The 17,958-nt window shown below is 36.3% G+C and overlaps 1 protein-coding gene across 1 annotated transcript in view; it reads left to right on the forward strand.

Annotated features, from left to right (window-relative positions):
• Positions 1 to 1,404: 1,404 nt before the first annotated feature.
• Positions 1,405 to 17,958, forward strand: part of Ephrin (ephrin) — a 265,115-nt gene continuing 248,561 nt past the window's right edge. The window contains exon 1 of the mRNA XM_089216270.1: positions 1,405 to 2,250. Within this exon, the coding sequence (XP_089072396.1) occupies positions 2,009 to 2,250 (242 nt within the window). The 5' untranslated portion in view covers positions 1,405 to 2,008. The remainder of the gene's footprint in view (positions 2,251 to 17,958) is intronic.

A 17,958-nucleotide genomic window follows, 5' to 3' on the forward strand; every position in this document is an offset into this window, starting at 1 on the left:
AATAATCTGTTCCCTGACTTACTGCACCCAATAGGTATATTCATTATGAAAACAAATTTCTCAGGTAATACAATATAATATTAACATGATAAGAAAATCGTAGAAGTTCAATAACTTATCGGAGTCGGAAGTGACTCGATTATATTTGTAATAATAAGTAACTCTTACTTTACTCTTAGATGGCGTGTTACCAACATTATATGGTTTCGTAACATTTGATTATTACGATATTTAATGTTTGAGCGAGTTACGAGCATAATATTATAATTATAGTAATATTGTACTAGTACTACATGATTACATGCTCATCAAATCTGCCTAAGAATTAAAATATCTTAATACTATTGTTTTTTTACCTTAAAATTTAACATATTATTCAATCAATTTTATTTAACTCAAATATCAAAAATAACAGCACAAAAATGATTTTGGCGATCGTTGATTAACCATATTGTACTTATAGGTACTTGTAAATTATAATTTTTTGTTTATGTATATTTTTGTGAGATTATAAGACTTCTCACGAGGATCTGACGTCCTATTAATTGTTGTTCTCTATTTAAAATATAATCTTTTCGCGTCGCATTGCTCTGTGCAGCCCAGAGATTTTCTACGATATTGTCGGCTCGCATGTCGGGACAGAAATGTTGGACATCGTACGATCGAATTTATGACGTCACAGTTGTGCTGCGTAACAACTTATTAATGTTCTCTCTGTCATGATAACCAACGGTCCAGGAGTTTTACATCAAGACAAAATAATGCACTTATCTATTAAATATTATCGAAAAGTTTGACGAAACACGTCACACAATTTGCTCTCGGCATAACGTAATTTAATGTTAGGATAGTTTGACCGCTACATAAATACCTATTTGGTCCTAATTTGTTTACCAGGTATTACGTCGAGTTCGATTCGGTGAACATTACAAAACTTTCCGTTGTCGAAGTAATAGCATTACATACTTGTAAACGAAATCTCGCTGGTACGAGTGTATACAAAGGGTGTTTTTCACGTAAATGTTCGTGTCACGTCCTTTCGGCTACTCACAAGTTGAACGCGATATTATTATTTCGACTCCAGCGATGCTCCGGACTACAGCTACGGTGACGCGGTGTAGGCACATCGTTATAACAACAACACAACGATAAAACGTAGCCGTCGTGGAGATGGCGCGTCGGTCGTTGGCCGTCAGACAGCGCCGGTATCGCCGCGAGTATCGTCGTTGTGCCGTGGGGTGCCGGGAGAAGCGTCGGCGGCAGGAGCGTCGGTGACGGCCGGGGTGTTGGTGCGGGGGAGGGGGGTGAGGGGACGCCGCCGCCGTGTTGGGCACGCGGCGTTGCCGGACCGTTGCGCGTGCAGCGTTCACCGCGAGAACGTTTTCGCCGTCGACACTCGTCGAACCGCCGTCAGTATCGTATCGTCGGCCGTACCGTTTGTGTGTCTGTGCCCGCGCTTTACATTCGCGCGTCCGTCCGCCGTAGTATCGTCTTTGGTTTTTAGTAGATTTTTGGTTTGTTTTCATATAGAATTTTTTCACTCGGCAAATTAAAAAGTCCTCTAGTTTTCCATAACGCGATATAACATATTATCTGTCCGTTCGATTCTCGTTTCTGTTCGCGCCCCGCACAGCCACCGCCGATCGGACGAGAAACGCGCACGCACGACATACATTATTATTTTGCACATTTCGGGAAACACTATGCTCCGGCCGTGGGTCAACGCCGCAGCCGCGCACGACCGACGTGACCACGTCGCGGCCGCCGCCGTGCCGACGAGCTGTTAACGGCACCCGAGCGCCGTAACGCGTGCAGTAATTCCGTCCGCCGCAGACACGCTCAGGGGACAATCGACCGGGGAGAGCACCTCTCGGGCCCGGCGTGCCTGGTCGTCCGTATAGCCGTCGTCTCGACGACAGCACTTTTTGTTGCGCCGACCACCGCGGTATAACATCGGCCGCCGGCCTAACCAACCGACCTCCGCCGTCGCGTCACCAACCGCCCAACCATGGTTTTGTTCGACAACCTGTTCGGGTTCCCGGGGCTTCCGGGCTGCCTGCGATTCTTCTCGCCGCCGTCCGCGGCCGCCGGCCGACGGCCCACGTCGTCGACCATGCGCGGCGTATCGTGCACCAAGATCACGTCGTGCCTCACGCTGGTCCTGCTCATATGCTTCGAGACGGTCCTGCTGTCCACCGTCAGCGATTGCACCAAGTCGTTCACCGTGCACTGGAACACGTCGAACTCAATGTGAGTACCGGCTGACGCTAAGACTGCCTACCCTCACCCCCCCCCCCCCACACACACACATTCAAGCCTTACCCATCACCGTACGCCAACCATCCTCCGGCGACAAAATAGACCGCACCGAACGCGCGTGTACCCCAGTATATATATAATATACGTATGTATTGTTATTGACTTTGGACAAAAACACTGATGTATTTATTTAGGTGTATTTTTGCACTGGGTACACTGTAGTTGTTTCGGACCGTCGGTTTTTAAATATAATGTAATATTATCGCTCTTTTTACCATGAATTATTGTCAATTTATTATTATGTATTACCTATTATCGCTTATATTATTAATATATTATAACAATACCTAATTGGAATTTGTGTCGCTTGTTGTGGTATTATTAGTATTGTTATTGTTATTATTATTGTTATTATTTAATCGTCTCGGACGTGTTAATGTCCAGTCGATTTCGTATTGTTTCGTCGCGTTTCTCGTGAGAAACACGACATCAGTAGTGTGTGTGTGTAGTAGGTACGCGTAATAGAAGGAAAAAAATTATAATTTTTTATCTACCTACCTATTTTTAATGTGTGTGTGTGTGAGTGTGTGGTTCCCCCCGCGGGACGAAAACTTGTTTCGATAATGAGCAGTGACAGACGTGATGGAAATATCCGTGATGAAAGAAACATTGAACTTGACGAGAAGAGAGGAGTAGTAGTGAGCTATGGGTCAGGGCGGTAGGTCCTCTCCTCCCGTCGCTCACGTTCCATCGACGGCGGCGCGTCTAATAGTCCGTGTTTCCTGGATATAAAAATATAATAATAGGTACCATCAAGGGGGCTACAACGATTTTTTTTGTCGATTTATTTCCGCGTCATATCGGGCACGTCGAAACGGCCAGTAAAATCATAAAACGTAGGTGTGTATAGACGAAAGAGAATCCGCTAAAAGTAATAATAATAATAATAATAATAATATATTATTTGATGATATTATTAATTACTGCACTCGGCGTGGGTCGTAGGGTGACACGAGTGTGTATTTTAATGCCAGTCGTTCGATCCGACGGTCATTTTTCATTGGTCGAAAAGCATTTTGAATTGACGGATGCCCGACGACTTTAACGTGCGACTACCGCGGCGAAGCGCTTAATTTTCGGCGTCGACTTCGGTGGTCGGGGGCGCCTCCGTTAAATTCTTAACTGGAATATATCACGTTTGCTTGTAGTCAATTATTGTCGTCGGTTCTTAAATACCGAGAAAGTTGGCAATCCAAAACGGCAGTATTTTTCTTCGAATTTCATTCGGGAACCCCGAGATCCAAATATTGATTCTTATTTCCGTTCAATGCCATACCAAACGAGTCATTAATCGGAACGTGGTTATCGTGGCTAAATGCATTACTTGGAAAACAGCATTCTAGTCATCCTGTCCGTTCTTTAAATATGTACATACCTATGTATATTTTTTTTTCTGAACGCACAGCACCACTTGCAGGCTCTAGGTAAATACTACATATACCTACAAGAATATGACGTAATGGATACTATTTTCTTTGTCGTCGTCCAAATCGTGATGAATGACATATATGTGGTAGCTGTCCAACGCGACACGATTTTTAGTGTTATTAAAAACCTCTTGAAAATATAATGATAATAATAAACGATAACTTTGCGTTTATTGCTAATTTTCTGTCGACTATCGAGTTATTGCTATGATAACGAACTCGACGTAAGTCATCGTTTTGCCAGATTTGTACCCGTGAAAAAAACGAAATGAAATCTGAGAAATTTTAATACGGTTGTTAGAATGATATATCGGCCGACTGCCTGCAGTTGGATTCGCGGCGAATAGAAGTCCACATAATAACTTGTAAGGCGGTTTATAAATGTGTACACGAGTCGGCCAATTTGCCACATTAAAAAAAAAACTTCTCGATAAATCATATTATTTAACAATATTTTTCAAGACACACAATAATAATAATATGTTAATACATGGTTACCGTGGCCACACACAATAGACACACGTCTGCCACAACAGACGACGACGCGTGTTTTTTCTTCTCTCTCTTCGACGGGCCGCGAGTTCAGTTTTTGTTTCAGCGATTTTCGCCGTTCCCTGCAGCCACTTGTCTCCACGCGTAACGACATGTGGTGTACACCCTTTGGAGTGCGGGTCGCGGGGATGGGGATGACAAAAGTGAATGTTATTTTAATTTTTTGATATAAAAATATATAAAGAAATAAACTACCTGCCTAGTGAAACTGATTTTAATATTATTATATACATTTATTATTTTTTTTTTTCCAACCGATAATAATATTCTCTTCTCGGGGGCCCCGACCGTAGTAGTAACCGGTTTCGATCCGTCCGCGTGTGTCCGAACGGAGGGAGTTTGTCCGTGTGTGTGTGTGTGTTAACCTTGGGAATTTGATGAATGTTCATGATTCCTCCGGACGCGCTCTGCAACGCTGTATAAAGAGTTCTCCCGACCCGCGAGCAGGGGAAACAAACGGAGAGGTTTTTTTTCCTCTCCACTTTTTTTTTTCATTTTTATCTCGTAACCTCTTCTCGTACCCCCGCCCAACCCCGGGCAAGCATAATGGATCTATAGCATTTGATAAGACGACCGTGATTTATACGTCCCATGTTCGGGAAGTTCCGTGAGAAAATTTACCGAAAAAATTGCCATAAGACGTAATGCACGTGTCTTGCAATACCTGCATAATATATTTATGCATATAAATATATTATGGTAGTTAACATTATATTATACCAATAATATATTGAACATTTATCTCGTTGAAAATTTTTAATTATTTACGTTTTTTTTTTTATTCTCGGTTATTATTATTATTATTATTGTTGAAATACACCAAACGATTAATGTTTCTATGAAATTCGATTGTTCGCCACGTTACGAAAACGCAGACTATTTTTCAAATTTATAATATTTACATGTCAATACTCATTAAAGACGATAACGCTTATAAAATTTTACTGCTGTTTTCATTCTGTTTTTTTTCTTAGATTAAAGATTTTGTTTGCTTTTTAGGCTTGTATATTATTCACTATCTTACATTATTGTTAATTTATGCTTGTTCAATTAGGATAATAATATAAATCATTGTAATTAAATTATGACTTTTATTGAAAACATAATACTATATGTTGAATATCAACTGTGATTATTGATTTCGTATAAATATTAAATAAGTTCTATTTCAAAATAACTCAAGTCGAGTGAATATTTTCCATTGCGAACGATTTAAAAAAATTTGCAAGTATTCTGCATAACATTGATAGTGTTTTTATTCGTATAAAATAATGTAACCCGGATTAAATCCGGATTAAATCCTTCATAGTTCATAGTCTAAAATCTATTAATCCGCTGCCTAGATAAATTCGTCTTGAAGAAATTTTAGTCTTAGTATTAATTGATTATAGCAGTTATTCATTTTATTGTGTGTTTACTACGTATACATAATATTGTCGCCTGTCGTTATAACGGTTTTTTTCCTACAAAATACAATAAACATTAAGTATCTACGTATAATATTTATACAGTTTTGATCATCGATTTATTTTCTTTTATTCTCTAATACACGCTACTCATTGTTGCATGTTTTTTTTTAATTAACACTCAAACAATATTTATAATCAGTTAGTTTGTATTATATAAATTTAAAACATGCTAGTTAAAACGACATGCAAACAATCGTCTATTAATATTGTGCAACGTAGTTACACCTCCAACCACTATCTTAATAGACGGCTTAGATTTAATTTAGTTTTCGTTGTCAAAAATGATGGGTAAAATAATAAAACGGGTAATAAAATAAAACCAATAACCTATATCATCATATTGGGTATATATACATATATACCTATCTAGTAGGCACTTAAAGTTACAACTGTACTGTATAGCCGTATAGGTATTATAGTTTGTCATTCTCTCGCGCTTCTATTAGCGAGGATCATTTATTTATTTATATAAAATCAACGGGCCAAAGCCCTTTAACAAAAGTAAAACATTACATAAGAATTGGCACAATATGAAAACTAAGTAGACAATTAGTGATGATAATAAAATTAAAAATAACAAATAAATTCAAGACAACATTTTAGTCTATATAAAACAAAACTATAAAATTTAATAAAGTAATTAGACACTATGTCATCCGTAGGCCGCTGCAGATAACCGCTCAAATATAGTACCTTTACCTAATATAATATATTATTTTATAGGTACTCATATTTTGTGATATTATAATATTATATTGTTATTAACGCGTAAGATAACAGGACAGCGGTCGAGACAAACCTGGCGGTAGGTCCACGTCTGGCGTTCGGTTATTTTGAAATTTATCAATGACATTGGCAATTCGAACAATATACCACACATCATTATATTATACTGTTTCAGTGTGGGTCTTGGTCAACGTTTTTCACATACACGTGTAAACTATAATCTTATGGTGGTCGTGGAGAAAAATGTAATATTATAATTATTATTTTACGCGTCATCCGCAACACCGGTGTATAGTGGGTGATCGGGTAGTGCAGGTGTACGAGCGCGAAGGTGTTCGAGTGGGGGGGAGGGGGTTGTGATCGGTACTAATGTAAATAATAATATATAGGTGATAACACTGTCGATCTCCCATGCACGTTTTTTAGCGTCTGCCGCCTGTTCGTGACGTTCTCCACGGGGACGATACACTCGAGTCTCGTTGGGGGTGTGTGGGCCGACTTGGGCACGCAGTGATGGTGGTAGGGATCGGTCGGCTGCTATGGGGCAAAAGTATCGAACCATCGACGATGACGATCCCTTTTTCTCCTCTATGGCCAGCTATCCCTACTCGCCGGTACGGACAGCTCTTGCGAGAAATGCCTCCGACCTATACACACACATGGCTTATGTTTGGTTTTCTTTTGCGATCCGAATAATTTATTATTATATATATATATATACATATTATGCATGCGAAATCTTTATGTTGTACGGCGGGTGTGATACCATCGTCATTCATCGTTCCATCATGTCACCTTTGGGTGCGTTACTCCGGAATTGAACACACTATAGTAGACGCAACAATATTCCCGGGGATCCGTGTTATGCATATTGTATATCAACTGCCAGCGAGAACATATCTCTTAAAAAATGGTATCAACATAGGAATGAATGATACCGATCGAAACGAAAAAAGGATCATCCGGAAAAATTCTTCGCGAATACACAAACGCGTTGCCGTCATTTCTTTTTCTTTTTTTTACACTCAGGCACCGTTTTTTATACTGCGCCAGGACAAACTCTGAAATGCAAGCATCGTATATTATAGTGAATTATAACGAAGGTACATAATATAATATATTATATTATACGCGCAGTACCCATTATACTGTATTATGCAATATGGTGTTGCGCGGTCGACACAATACGCAAGCGCAGTGTTTTTTTTTCCTGAAAATAAAAAATACCTCCGGTGTCCACCTCCGGGCCTTATATGCCATTATAACGAATTCTTCGTACTTACACATTTTTAGAATTTCGTCGTTTAAGTTAGGGAATTTGAAACGTTTGTTTAGTATTTTTTTTTTTTTTAATACGGTTTTATAAAAATACATATTATATTTGGTGTTCTATGGTACGGTACTTACTGCTACTCCGGGGAGATCGTTGATTTGATTTTATGATATGTCTACCTCCTATTTAGTAGTACAAAATAATATTGTATACATTGATGTATACATCGTCTAGATAATGGTGAACCCCATTATGACTAATTAGTAATTAAAGTGGATTAGGCGATAGAGTCTATGTATAATATTTTTGGACCGACAAGAATTTTCCCATCGTCACATTGACATTTCGAAGTCTTAATGATGTTATTGTACCTACTTTGTGAGAGAAAACACGAACGAATATTAAAATCACTAACTGTATAAAGGAAAATGATTTTTTTTCTGTATTAATAATTACGAACGTGGTTCGTCAATTTGTTTTTTTTTTTACTCCAATGTTTTACTTTATATGTATTCAAAATATAAGTATAAATAATATTTTATTTTTAGATAAAAAATATAAAAAAATAAAACCAATGGAACAAGTAATTTATTATGCATTTTATATTTATTTTCCGTCAGAACAAAGAATTTCTTTTATGCATATTTTCTCAAATAAATGTAAATTATTTTTTAAACTCTCGTTTCCGGCGTCAGATACGTCTTGCTAAAAAATATTATAATAACTTTGTAAAACAATTACATTTGTTGAATTTCCTTGATCGTGCTCTCCTAGTCCGTTTGGTAATAATGCATTGAATTACTTAAAGATTAATGGACAATGAAATAAATAATGATCACAATTATTACAATCGTCGACGTAAAAATACATCCATATTTATAACTTTTAGCTGTAATTTTTCCTTCGTTAACACGCTGTAGTTTATATTCAAATTAAACGGCACTGGACATTTTGTATAAGTCAGTTTAGCAGCATAGTGTAGTTGTAGTAGTAGTAGTAGTAGTAGTAGTAGTAGTAGTATTATTAGTATATAATAGTAGTAATGTGGTATATTATACGCCACGATGATAAAATAATAATGACCCACTGATATGAGATTAGCTGTCAACAGTAATTAAAATCATCGGTTTTTTCTTTTATTATTAATTAAGATAATAGCCGAGTGTTATGAAGTGTTTAAAATTGGTCTCGGTACATATATTGCTGGTCGTATAATACGGCTGTCCACACATTATACATTTTTCAAATTGTTAATTACTCGAAATACAATTTAAATACCGATACCATTATTGGTTTTTAAATATATATATATGAACTTGTATCCGTACCATTCGAGTGTTCATGACTATTAAAAATACTAAAATAGAGATAAACAAAAAGGGATGTGGGCAATAGAATGAAAAAAAAATAATCGTTTATAATAAATATTAACTTAAAAAAAAAACGTGTTTACAGACGTTAGTGTAGGACATTAGAAGAAATTATGGACAATGAACAAATCGTCTGGAGACACCTTCACATTAATTTCTGTCTTTATACCGAGTATACCAGTCTTTAGCGTGTCTTAAAAATATATTTAGTTTGTCGTTTCTTGTCGTTTTTTTTTTTAATTATCATTATTCTTCGAAATTATTTCCGTTTTTAAGTAAGAAAACACAATATCAAGGATTTTGTTAGTCACTGTTTTTTAGAGTGTATATTGAAGAAAGATTGCTTTCCGTTTTGTGATAAATCGTTTCGTTTACATTTACCAATTTTCGAATAGTTAACGGCAATAAAAAAATAAAAAATAAATGATTTAAATAATATACTCACTTTGACTGGCGTACATTTATTTACCTACTCAACACCGGATCAAACTAAATAAACTGTTTGAAAACAATCACTTCCTACAAGTACCAAGCATAATATGTATATTTACACGATCAATACTTCAAAAAGTGTACCTATACCTACATATTGTTGTCTATGAAAAATATATTGTTCATTATTCATAGTTACCTGTCGTGTATTTGTAGACTCGTCTAATATAATAAATAATAATTGTCATAATATCACCATTATATTTAACAGTACTGATTAGTACAAATAAATTTAAAAAATAAATACTGTTATACTATTTCTGTTGGTTTTGTGTACTATGTTGGTATGTATATATGACTCATATTATCAATGATAAAATGTATGGCATTTGTGTTTTTAAATCTTTAATTAATAGATTATTAATAGCCAGTGATTAAATAATGAGAATTTCAGCGGTCTATCAACACCTAGCTAAATAGTGTCAATATGTTGAAGCTTATTATCTAAACACACACGAATATAACGTTGACATTTGTAATCCAGTCTTAAAAAAAGTTACTGAATAATTAATATTCATTGACACTGCACACATTTAATGCCGTTTAAATAAGTTTTTGTCTTATGCTTGATTTATTCGTTGTAATATTATATATTATATATATTTTTTTGTTGTTCGAGTTTTCTTCAATATTTCAAAATTTCTTGAGAAAATCGCTTATATCAAACCATCGTTTTCGAATCACGTTTTCAACGAAATCGCATAAACTGCATTATGCGTATGTAAAAATATAAAATAAAATCTAAGATGTTCAACTCGTCGTCACTTCGTCAAGTCTTCCGCCGAACCGATTTACATATATATAAAAACGTATATACTTGCCGATGGTGTCAGAAATGAGAAAACATTGAAACGTGCCAGAAATCTGCTGCAGGTATATAATGTGTACCTACTGCCTTCGCAAACTATACAAATCACGTAGCGTAACTCGTCTCGAGGGGACAACGGGCAGCGTTGTGTCGAACGTGTATTTTATTTTTCAATCTCGTCGATAGCGGGACGGAAACGTATAACGATACGACAATACAGAGTGGCGTACGGTTTATAAAAATATTTGTTTAACTCACAGGAACTAGATTGTCGACGGTTACAGTGTGATATAATTTTAATGACGCTTTTATTTCATAGTGGCATATGTGCAGAATTTTTTCAACACAACAGACCGCTTCCGTTATTTCGTCCACTATCGTTTTCACCATCATTTCCTATGCGTTTTTGATATCTATAATACACGCGAAATCACATAAAAATAATGACGCAGACGTCGTACAAAGGATAGAATTATTATATTAAAATAAAATAATAAATGTAAACAATTACTGCGTTTTCTGCAGTAGTCTTTACGACACAAAGGTGTACAATTTTTGTTCGGAGAATTGGGTTGATTTTTTTTTAAATTCTTACAGATGTTAAGTTATAATAAGAAGGAAATAAATGAATAAATAAGTAATATTTTTGTTTACTTTCAACATTTTTGACTGTTCGTATAAATTAAACATACTTTTATAGATAATTTTAGGTATGCTTTTATAAATTATTTCTAGTAGTCTGGGGCTTGGCCGCCCAAATCCCCCAAAGTACGTCCTTGTGGCGACGATTCGTGCTACTATACGGTATGTCGACCATTGTCGTTGCAGCGAGTATAAGCTATCATAAAAACTACAAATGTTCGGACAAGAGTGAAAAAAAAAACCTATTTGTTTTCTGCGTATACGTTTTTGACTTCTACGTGCCCTCGCCGTACTGCCATTTGGACGGTTTTGTCTGTTTTGGGCCTGCGTGCACATATCGCTGTGTCGCGGCAATAGTCGTCGTCGTCGTAGAGTAGTCACAAGCAGTAGTTTTGTCTTCCTCTCTCACGCGCGCACATACACACAAACTCTCACGCACACGCGACCGTCTGACCTCGGGTAACCTCTACCCCTGCGCCCCAGCATACCAGCTGCATACCTGTGCCCAGGTTGTGGTATACATAAACTCTTTATATAGCTTAGCCCCACACACCCGGTATATCCACACATGTATTTAGATACGCCTATATACATATATATATATATATTATGTAATATAATGAATAAACTGTTGAGTGCGTTACACACAAACACACTCACACATTGTATTATATATAGTGTTATTATTTCTCTCTCTCTATTTTTCTACTTTATCTTTTACGAGGACGTCAAACGAACAACATTATGGATAGGTCCTCTGTGTACCTTCCCGCGTATAATGCGTGTTGTATATATATATTTTAAATACATAGCTCCAAGTGTTTGTCGGTTGCGACGGTAGGCGTATACGTATATAATCTACTCTCGGCTATAAACAGTCGTTTCGACCATTATAATGTAGTCTTTATACATAGGTATATAACAATATGGACCACGATAGGTTTGTTTGATTTAAAATAGTGTGTAACGGCGCGTCATTCGGTGGCATCATGCAATGCGAGTGGGTATAATAATAATAATAATATGATATTACAAATATTATAATCGAAAACGTGTCGCGTATGTACGAACCATGTTGGTGGTCTCCGAAATAATAATAATCATAATAATATGTACAGTGCCCGATTCGGATTATCGATAGTTTTTTTTTTTTAATCTGTCATGGCGGTGGCGCTGCAGTGACCTGCAGAGGTTTAAATAGAATCAGAAAAAAAACGGGGCAGACATAACGATTTGTTATGTATAGGAAGGTATTCATATTTCGTAGTAGTCGGATTTTGCATAGTTGGCGAAAATGTCGAATGTGACGGAGGGACACGTTATGAACGCTTTTCTCAGAACTGTTCGAATACGTGGTCATGTCAGAGTATTAAATTAACGTTTTCCGGTCCCAAATTGTATTCAAAATTCCCAATGCATGACAAATATTAATTGAGAAAATATCGATTTTTTACATTCGCCATGTCATTCGTATACTACCACGTTCATGAGGGCGATGAAAAATGTATACGGCCATTAACCCATATCCGACCGTCGTTTCATCCATCCATTGTTATGTTCACTGTAGATCGTAATTAATAATTATTTGGAAAAATATTGTGAAAAATATAGTCTTTCAAAGAAAAGTTAACTATTTTTAAATACATGTTTATTTTTAAAACATCTTTTGTATACGGGGTTAGTTAAATTTTTAAATTTTATTAATTGTTGACCCCTTTGTAAGTGGGATTTTCGGCTCCTGGGATGTTTTATATCTTGCGGTAATCCTCTCGGAGGGAGTTACGCCCTAATATTTCCGTCACGGCGAGTTTCTCACGGAATGGTTGCATTATTATTATTAATTGGACGTCATAAAAATATACTATATATACCTATTATACTATAAAAATTATTTTTTTTCGAAAACATTTTATCGCTGGGGATCAAGATTAATTATTATCGTATCCTTTCATAATCACCATTATTGTTTAATAATAATATCTAGGGTACAGCATTTTTTATTTTTAATAATAAAAAGAAAATATATAACAGGTATCAATATTTTTAATTAGTGATTAAAGACATTTTTAACAAAATAATAGATTACAATGATTGATGTTCTACATATTTCGATATCGAATTATATATTATAATTAAAATACTCAACAATTTAGCAGTTAGCTTTAAATGCATTACATATGAATCGCATGTACTTTTCGGTTGCCTATCATCACAACATATTCTCCGACAATTAATTTTTCGTATCAATATCAATCGTCTATTAAACAAATCATAATGAAACCCACAGTATAAAACATATTATTAAGAACACTTGGCCCATATTTTCACGTTTTAAAATATCAAACTACAATAAACAACTTAAAAACATTACTAATGAAAAATCAAAATGTGTTTTTTTTTCAGTTGCCTTAGATTCCATTTAATATAGCCTATATAGATATACTTAATCAACTTTGGACGAGACTTTGGACGATTTTCTTCGTTTAATACAGGATATTTTTTTCTACGGCATGACTCATGGTGTAGGTCGACATCGCCTCAATTAGTGATTATTAATGACTGACGAATTATTTACTCTTAAGTACACTCTCAGGTTGGTACCAATAATAGGTATAGGATTTATATTATATAGGTACTATGTATCATATATACGTACTCGTTATTATGGACACAATATAATTTACGTAATAATTAGTTCCCAAAAGTGTCACGAAAATTTGGGTTAACTTAAGAAAACTTAACGCTTCTCAGTATTTTCATTTGCTTAAAGATATTATATATATATATAGTCATGAGTGCCTACGGTGGTCGTAGCCCTAGCAATAAAATTGAATTTTTATCCGTCGGCTCTCTGTCTGGGTTGGTTTTTAAAATAAATTAATTTCATTGACCCGCTTGCCATTGCTTTGAAAACGTCCAAGTCGTCATCCTGGAAAGTACTCATCAAAATGTAAACTTCGTTAGGTAAATATAATTTAGCCGGAACTTAAAACGCTCGACGATATTTAACCACATTTCGAACGTTTTAATACGCAGTTAATTACGTTTTATACGGCGGCCGCATGACTTTTATACTTCGTCGCATTTAACGGATTGCGTCCATTAATGTGATTACTTGTGAGAAACCTTTAAAATATTTTACCGACTCGAGTTGTTTTGGAAATTGGAATGAGACGAGCCTTCTGTGCCACCATAGTAAAACGTACGTACACGATAGAATTTCAGATTGTCTTCTGCAGTCATTTGCTGTGCAGCTCTGATCGACGACCGTAGCGGTCAACAAAAACACCAAAAGTTATCTAAATACAATATATATTTATATATATATATATATATATGTATTAAACGTGCAGTGGTGGTGGCATTGGACCGAAATTGATCGTTTGTGTTTTGTTGTATTTTTCTTCTCGTCTTATGAAGCGCAAATACTACCTACGTGTACCTTTAAAACCTGCAAGGAATATAACTTCTTTTTTTTTTTGTTAAGAACAATCCGTGGCTACTATGGCCATCATACATTGCATTAGATAATGTAGATAATAATATTAAGATATATACAGATGATTAAAAAATGACTAATAATAGTAAATAACATTTTTTTTTTTTTTAAATAAGATTTGAAATAAAATAAACATAAATATATAGAATATATGTATATAAATAATGAATAAATTCCTTCCGGAGGTTATATTGGTATTTAGTGGTAAATTGTTGTACCTATAGTAAGGAGTCGGATTTATAAACTGAGTTACCGATTAAAATTGACTGAGCTTTGATGCTATTGGTAGGAGGTTCAGGGCTTAATTTGCACTTTATGTGTACTGTGTAGGTATATATAGTATATAGTTTGGCTTATACAAAATACATCATCATTAAATAAAATTAACTTCTGACAACACAGGTATGTCGGTTCATATATATAGTCCTTCTCCGTGTATAATATACCTATACAAAATGATCTTCGGATATCCGGCTGTTTATAGATAACTCACATTTTGTGTCTGTTCTTTATTCTTTTCGCTCGGGATTTCGGGTTTCTGACAAGTCACGGCCGGTTTGTTTTTTTTTTCGAGGCATGGATGCATTTAGGTCGGAACCCTTTAATTAGTGGTGTGACGGGAGGAATAGGAGGGTTGAGAGGGAAACTTGTGATGAAAATGAAAAATAAAGATACTTAAGATAAAACCGTGGTAATAATTATTAGCTGCTGCCCGTGTGTACGGCGTGCTCTTCTCTCGGCTCCGTGTAGCGTACCGAGCTTAATATTAACGAATAATTGACCATTTAAAGTCGTACTTCGCTTTGTATAGTATTATAATATATATAGTTCTAGACATACACAATAACGCGCTGAGCAACAACAATGTATAATCTTTAACGATCGGTCTCGTTTTGTCAACCGACGCGCGTGGACAGGGAAGATGTATTCGAGGACCCTGCACCATTAACCGCGGCGGACGTTCGCGTACACTCCGGACATGGAAATAAACTGTAATAATGTTTGTATATAGGTACTTATTATGGAAACGTGGAAACGTTGGGCAAAAAATTTGAAGCGTTACGAACGGAAACCGAGAAGAAGAAAACGACGATGTTAGGGTTTTTGATGTCGCGATGTTGCAGTGTGGCTGTCGTAGCGAGCACGATCAGCTGATCGAGCGGGGAAAAGCGGACGGGGAAATAAAATCGAATTATATGAAACATTTTATTCCGAGGGCGAGCGCGAAATTAATTACGTTAAGTGATGTTACATGTGGCGATTTCGCGAAGGCGGTTTCTGGGGTGGTTTCGTTACGGAGGACGCGCGGCCATGGGATGTATTTTATTTGTCAGTATTTGCTCTAGTGCTTTAAGGTAATCCCTGGAAAGTTTCGTCAAAAACTTTGAATACATTAAAACGTTTGGTTGTGTATGTTTATTTACCTAAAACAAATCTCTGAAAATAAAAACACTATAAACTAAGATATATTATACACTATTCACAAAGCGGGGTGATTTTTTAACGACAGCGCAATTTCCATATTATCCGACGATAGGCTGCGATAAAAATACAAAAATAGGGTTACGGTTTACGATTGTTATTATGTGTTAAACAGAATTCCAATTTCCGATTTGATTTTCCGTTTTAACTCGCGGGAACTAAATATATGATTTATGATATAAAAAGAAACGTCCACTTATACTATATATCCTATTTCCGGGCACTGTCGGTGTTTTAGAAGCGTACAGTTTTCTGAAAAATCACGATTACCATTTAAATATTTTCTAATTTACACGTCGTGCGTCTTCGGTCATTACACTATGTGTACCTATATGTTTACAAATTGCTTCGGAAAACAGTGGTATTTGTTCAATTCCGAATTCGTTTATAATGTGTATAGTTTGCGTTCATTAAAAAAAGTCCGTGTCCCTATACACTCAAACACATTTAATTAATTCAACTCTCGCTTTTCACATTTTAGTAAACACGCTGCACATATAGGCATACTTCCACACCGCTCGATTATCCTTCGAGGAAATCACCAGGTTCATCAATAATAAACAAGTTGGAGTTCCCGGCGGCGCGTATTATATTTACGATGGACCATGATGATGCTTTTGTGTTTTTTTGTATGTGCGTTCGAGAACTGTAACGTTTACCGCTCGGTTGGCGTAGCAGTATTATATTATTATGATATTTTATTGTTGTGTATATAATATGAGTATGTGGGTAAAGATGTATTGTCATATACGAGTTGGTACGAAAAATTTGTCGCGCGTAAAGAGACGGCGGCGACAACTGTATATTGGTAACAATAATATACTCGCCCGACGGAAACCTCCTCCTATCTGCCAACGCCCTGGGCCGCAGGTGCTCGAAAAACCCCGCACAGCGTATATATATAATTCAAATAAAACGTTTTGTTCAACAATTCCGACTTTTTTTCGCGGTACAAGGTCGGCATGAATAATGCGAGCGGGGGTGGGGATCAAAAAGAACATAAATCCTAACGTGTGTGTCCGTCTACCGGTATTGTATTATCGCATAGTCCAGCGGCAGCAGCACCGTGTAGTGACCTCCATCCACCCCCGCGGAGGCGACGCGACCGGTGCGAACCTTACAGTTTTCGTTGAGCCCGTTATATAATATTATAATGACATGTTATAGACCATATATTATAGTCGCTGCTCTTGTGCTGCCGTCGCGTATTACACCTTTCAGACCGGGTAACATAATCGTCCCTGCGAACCAGAAAACCGGTTTTAACGGACGGGCTAAATCATATAATATAATATTGTGTTGGTACTATAATATATACGCACGCAACGGCCGTGTATATACAATAATATTATATTATATCGTACGCGGGTGTCGTCGACTGACGCGTTCTTAAATTCTCCTCCATCGCCATTCTTTTAGTTCACGCGTTTTGTGTAAAAAAAATAAATATTACTGCGCATCATACGCGCGCGAATAATTTTATCTCGACCATGTTTTTTATACATTTTTTTGTCCTATTTCCTCGCACTGCACACACATAATTTATATACCATTACAAAATGTACGTTTCGCTCGCTCAGGTGTGTGTTGCACGGTTTAAAAGTATAATACCTATATGTATAGTATATACGTACATGACATACACTGCACACGATTATGGTATACCGTTCACAGCTACGTCGTGTCGATCGAAGCCTATTGTGAGTGGACGTTACTTTTTGATATCATGTATAATAACCAAGTTGCAACCGAGAATAACAAGAATTAACTACAGCTCAACTTCTAAACCAATATTGGTTACCAATTGTAACCATATAATATAATTATCATGCCCTCGTGCTACACGACACACGACGTAGATGTGAATCCGGCCTAATGCAGTCCGTCTTTTCAGTTCGC

Source organism: Diuraphis noxia, unplaced genomic scaffold (assembly GCF_037042655.1).
Source record: "Diuraphis noxia isolate RWA-SAM2 unplaced genomic scaffold, SU_Dnox_SAM2 contig0001, whole genome shotgun sequence".
Taxonomy (NCBI): Eukaryota; Metazoa; Arthropoda; class Insecta; order Hemiptera; family Aphididae; genus Diuraphis; species Diuraphis noxia.